This window comes from Lactuca sativa, chromosome 6 (assembly GCF_002870075.4).
Source record: "Lactuca sativa cultivar Salinas chromosome 6, Lsat_Salinas_v11, whole genome shotgun sequence".
Classification (NCBI taxonomy): domain Eukaryota; kingdom Viridiplantae; phylum Streptophyta; class Magnoliopsida; order Asterales; family Asteraceae; genus Lactuca; species Lactuca sativa.
The window spans coordinates 145,217,508-145,222,725 of record NC_056628.2 but is presented as its reverse complement, the minus strand read 5'-3'; the positions used below and the strand labels follow the sequence as shown (position 1 = coordinate 145,222,725).

General features: G+C 35.9%; 1 protein-coding gene across 1 annotated transcript; it reads left to right on the top strand.

Moving 5' to 3' along the window:
- Positions 1-1,859: 1,859 nt before the first annotated feature.
- On the top strand, positions 1,860-5,013 carry LOC128126888 (uncharacterized). The gene is made up of 8 exons (XM_052765048.1): positions 1,860-1,917; positions 1,995-2,269; positions 2,539-2,883; positions 3,025-3,582; positions 3,679-3,831; positions 3,917-4,166; positions 4,247-4,568; positions 4,689-5,013. Exons 1-8 carry the CDS (start codon positions 1,860-1,862, stop codon positions 5,011-5,013), a joined length of 2,286 nt encoding a protein of 761 aa, XP_052621008.1.
- Positions 5,014-5,218: the final 205 nt, after the last annotated feature.

Below are 5,218 nucleotides of genomic sequence, written 5' to 3'. Positions count from 1 at the left end.
TTTCATTTTAAGAGAATATTATCCGATTTTTAACATATAGTATGAATTGGAACCATATCAATTAAATAATTAGACTCGAAAGTCATATTACGTTGAAAAGATCGATTTTATTTTGGGATACATTCAACGCCGACGACGAGGAAAAGAATAACGGAAACTGCAAGGATTCAACCTCCTTTTTTCTGCATATATAAACCATTCTCCCAATTCAATCTTGATTCATCGTCTCCCATCATTGCAAACATATAAACAAATCAAATTGATCAGTTCATATTCATCAAACATGAATTCCATCTTCAGTTGTTTCGATGCTTTATCTGCGGAAATCATGAGTCAATCTTTGGGTTCCTTTAGCATCAAGAATCCTGGTTCTACCATTCAAGATGATCAAAAGAAGGTGACGCCGGAGACCATGAAGAACGCCGATTGTCACCGGAGTAAAAGGGGTTCCGGTGTTCGTTGGGCGCCGGAATTGGATGGCCTTCATTGCTTTGAGTCTTTGGTTTTTCATTAAGATTTGATCCATTCTGATCTTCTTTCTTTTTCTTGGTGTTTTGAGAAAGATAATTGATTGATATACTTGTAAAGAGTTAGATCATTTGTACTGATTACTGATTGATGCGTATATAATATTTTTTATTTTTCTTTTACTCGATTCGAGCTTGGTTTGTTTGATTAAACTTCATATACCTTCCGTCCATCTTGTTATTGTTTGTGTTCTTGAGGGATAAAAGGAGAAACATATGTGGCTTCGGGACAACGTTTTGATGACTTTTAGGAATTTCGTTCTAAGAATTATTTTATTATGGAAACACAAATAAAATTCGTTTGTAGAAGTTATTATTTAGGGATGTTTATAATAACGACCACGTAAGTTTATGGGGTATAGGAAAATGACCCCTTTTAAACATGTCGCAACCTAACGTCTAAATCGGTAAATGGTAAGTTATAACATCAAAATTTAGGTTCGAACTTATTCCTCATTTTGAAGATCCATGTTTTCATTCTTAGAGAATATCATCCGATTTTTAACATAGTACCAATTCGAATCATATCAATTTTATTTTAATCTATTAAAGAGTTCAATGGAATTTTGTATATTTCGATAATAAACATTAAAATATTATATTTATTAATCGTTATTAAAATATTAGATTTGGTAATTGTTTTGTTTTATATTAGATTATTCTCATAAAAATATATTTTGTGGTTTTTTCGGATTAAACTTTAAATTTGTATTTTGTCATAAAAACCTTGTACTTGTTATTTTTTGATTGGACGCTTTTAGTTATTTTTCTTCCATAAAAAAGAAAATTTACTACAAAGTTTCATTTTCACCTCATATTCAATTAAGTTTTTATATATTTTTTTCTAGACTAAGTCTTGAATATCGGTAAATGTATTTGTTTTCATCATTTTTCTTGGTTATGAGGTCATCCTCACTTTCAAAATTTATATTTTTTGCTTAGGTTATAAATTTTAGAAAAAACATAAAAAATGGTCCCTGTAGGCTCTCCAAAGAGTAAATTACGCGAATGGTCCCCGTGGTTTAGTGTACATTACACGCTTGACCCCTAACTTATTTTTCTAACTCGGACTGTCCTCAACTTTTAATTATGTAACGCGCCACGTCCTTATTCTCACATTCCCTCAATTGTTTCCGTTAGACACCCCACGTGCCTTGCACGTTGGGGGTATAAAAGTCATTTCACATATCCAATGTTATACCGGCAAGAAAAAAAAGGACGTATCGTTGATCAACGTGATCAGACACAAGCTTCACAGACAAAACCTTTGAAAACCCTTTGAAAACCCTTTGAAAACCCTTGATCGAAAGAACCCTACATTTGAAAACGACGATGGCGCCTTGGAGGATACGTGCTACCATGGACGAGATTGACGTCGCTCGTAGATATGGTAAGTGTTTACTCCCTCAATCAGTTAGTAACTTAAAAAGAAATATGTGACTAATTTATCTTTCCGTGAATATACAGTCGGACATTCGACGATATTCTCTGTCCGATTACACCATGGTGGACAGTTTACAAAGTTCCCTGGAAGAAAGTACATCAATGGCAAGCAAAATTATGTTGATTTACTAGACATTGACACCTTTTCCATTCACGACATTGACGAGATGATGGAGGAACTTGGGCATATTGATTCAGACCAGACACTACTCTATTATCATTTCCTGAGACCATTTGGCGATTTGGATTTTGGGTTATTTTGCTTTGGGTTCAGATCAGGATGTTCATCATCTGGGTACGTATGTTGCTAACCATAAGCTAATAGATGTATATATTGAGCATGGGAAGACAAATTTACATACTTATTCTATGTCCCCCAACCCTAGTAAGGTTAAAATTGTTGAAATTAAAGAGCCACCAGCTTGCTCCAAACAATTGTTCTTGGAGTGGAATGACTCTCCAATTGAGCATGAGAGTGTTCCAGACCTAATAGAAGTTGAGAATGATAGTCATTTGGACAAAGAACCATCTTTGGTCGACCATATTGATTTTTGAAATGAATGTAAAGAATGAGGATGATTATGATGGTAGTGGACACAACAATGGCAGTGGAAGTGATGAGTTTGATGATGATAGTGAGAGTCAAGATAGTGATTTTTTTATTGATGAGGACAATCTCATACACGATGTTAATGTGGATATGAAAGATTTCCATATGAACATTGACAAGGATGTAGAATGGGTTGGAGGTTCTTCTGAAAGTAATGTACCTGAAGATACACAGCAAGGTGACTTAGAAGTGATCAACACAGAGGTTTTGTTGTCTGGGTCTTCATCAGATGAGGCAAATGATGGTAAGCGAATGAAAACTATTAGGGCCATACAGAGGGTTTATGAAAATGATGTAGCTTTGGTTAGTGAGCCCTTCTACATTTTTCAAACTTTCAGTTCATCTAAGGACTTTAAGACACAAGTGAACCTACATTCCATAAGGACAAGAAGGGAAATATAATTAGAGAAAAATGATAAGAATATGGTTAGGTTTGTGTGTAAGGGCACTATACCAAATCTTGCTACTAATGAAGAAGAGAAATGCCCATGGGTTATCTATTGTAGTAAGTGGAAGTGTGACATAGATTGGATGGTTAAGACATACACGAAGGAGCATCGATGTCTACAAACAAGGAAAGTCAAAGCATGTGACTATAAGTTCCTTTCAGAGCATATAGTACAAGTTATTGAGACAAACCCAAAGATTCCTATTAGGGATTTACGAGAGCAACTCCAACGTGAGTACCAGATGGACATTTCGCATATGAAAACTTTTAGGGCAAAGCAGCAAGCTTTTAAGCATGTTCAAGGAAATTATGGCAGCCAATACAGGTTGTTAAGGGATTATGTTTTAGAGGTACAAGCACGTAACCCAGATACTACGGTTAAAATTGATGTTGAAAGTGAAGTGACTCCAACTGTTGAGACAAGAACATTCAGGCGTATCTATGTTTGCATTGGAGCTTTGAAGCGAGGTTTTGCAGCGGGAAGAAGGGACTTTCTTGGACTTGATGGAGCCTTCGTGAAAGGTCCATATCGAGGCCAAGTTTTGTCTGCTGTGGTAAGATATTCTTATTTCTTTTTGTATTGTATGTTCTTTATTTTAACTAGTGTTAACTGACCAATGTTTTCTGGTAATTTATGTTTCTTATCAAAGGCATTGGATGGTAATAATGGGATATATCCTTTAGCCTACACTGTGGTTGAATCAGAAACATTGAATTCTTGGACTTGGTTTTTAAGTAATTTGGGTGATGACTTAGGTTTGGGAATAAATTCCAATTTCATGTTTATGAGTGACAGGCAAAAGGTATTGGAACCTATCCAAACTAGGTTTTATAGTTTTATACTATTGATGCAGTTATACTAACATACAAACATGTTACTATTGCTAGGGTTTGTTGCCTGCGATTGCAACACTATTTCCATGTACAAAGCATCGCTATTGTCTTCGTCAAATACACGACAACATGAAAAAGAACTGGAGGGGAAAGGTGTTCAAGGATCTTCTTTGGGAATGTGCCACGACCTCTAATGTACAACACTTTCATCAAGCAATGGAAAAAATAAAGAAGCTTAACAATGATGCTTATGAGTGGCTGAAACAAATACCTCCTCAAAGTTGGGCTCGCTCCCACTTTACTGGTATAATGACTTTCGATCTCTACTTAATAATTTTAAAAGAAGATAAATTGAATACTAACATAGAATTTGTTTATGTTCAGGGAAAGCACATTGTGATGCTCTGACTAATAACCTGTGTGAAGCATTCAACAGCAAGATAGAAGATGGTCGTGATGCACCAATTATTAACTGCATTGAGTTCATCAGAGAGTACATTATGAAGAAGATAGTCAAAGTTGACAAGGAAATTCAGAAAGTTGTAGGTCCTTTGACTCCTACAGCTACAACAATATTGGATAAGATAAAGAGTAAGGCAGAACAGTATGTTGCAACATTTTGTGGTGCTAGAAAATATCAAGTTGCTGGACCATGGAAAGATCAGTGTATTGTGGATGTAGGTCAACAAAGTTGCACGTGCAAAAGGTAGGAATTAACAGGAATTTCGTGCAAACATGGTGTGTCTGCTATTTGGGACATGGGGAGGAATAGCAAAGATGTGGGAATCTCATAATCATTTGTGCATCCATGTTACTGGTTATCAAGCTGGAAAGAGATGTATTCTTTTAAGGTTAGTCCAATCAATGGAAGGTCCATGTGGGAGAAGTCAGCTATACCAACAACTCTTTTGCCTCCAAAACATCGTGTTCCCATAGGAAGACCAAAGAAGAAGAGAACAATATCAATTGTGGAAAAGGAGGACTTTGTTAGAGGAAACACATCATCGAGGGCCCATAGATCAGTAACGTGTACGAATTGTAACAATGTTGGTCACAATGCAAGAACCTGCAAAGGGAAAAGACCAATTGTTGGTGGGGGTGGTGGACAATCACAAGTCAAAGGAAAAGGGAAAGGGAAGGCAACCACTTGATGGTTTGTAATAGGGCTAGTCTTTTGTTACTTTAAATATGAATGGATTGTGTTATGTTGCTGCTTGTAATAGGGCTAATATTTTGGTACATTATTTATGAATAGTTTGTAATAGGGGCAGTATTTTGATACTTGTTTTAGCCAATATGTTGGCACTTTTGGATGAACTAGTTTGTCACCCTCATTGCCCTGTAATAGTTTGGTAC

Excerpts from the sequence above, each read along its gene's own strand:
- LOC128126888 (XM_052765048.1), top strand. The coding sequence starts at position 1,860 with ATGGCGCCTTGGAGGATACGTGCTACCATGGACGAGATTGACGTCGCT. Across the intron at positions 2,270-2,538 it reads GATGTTCATCATCTGGGTAC|AATGAGGATGATTATGATGG; the intron begins GTATGTTGCTAA and ends ATGAATGTAAAG. Across the intron at positions 4,167-4,246 it reads GGCTCGCTCCCACTTTACTG|GGAAAGCACATTGTGATGCT; the intron begins GTATAATGACTT and ends GTTTATGTTCAG.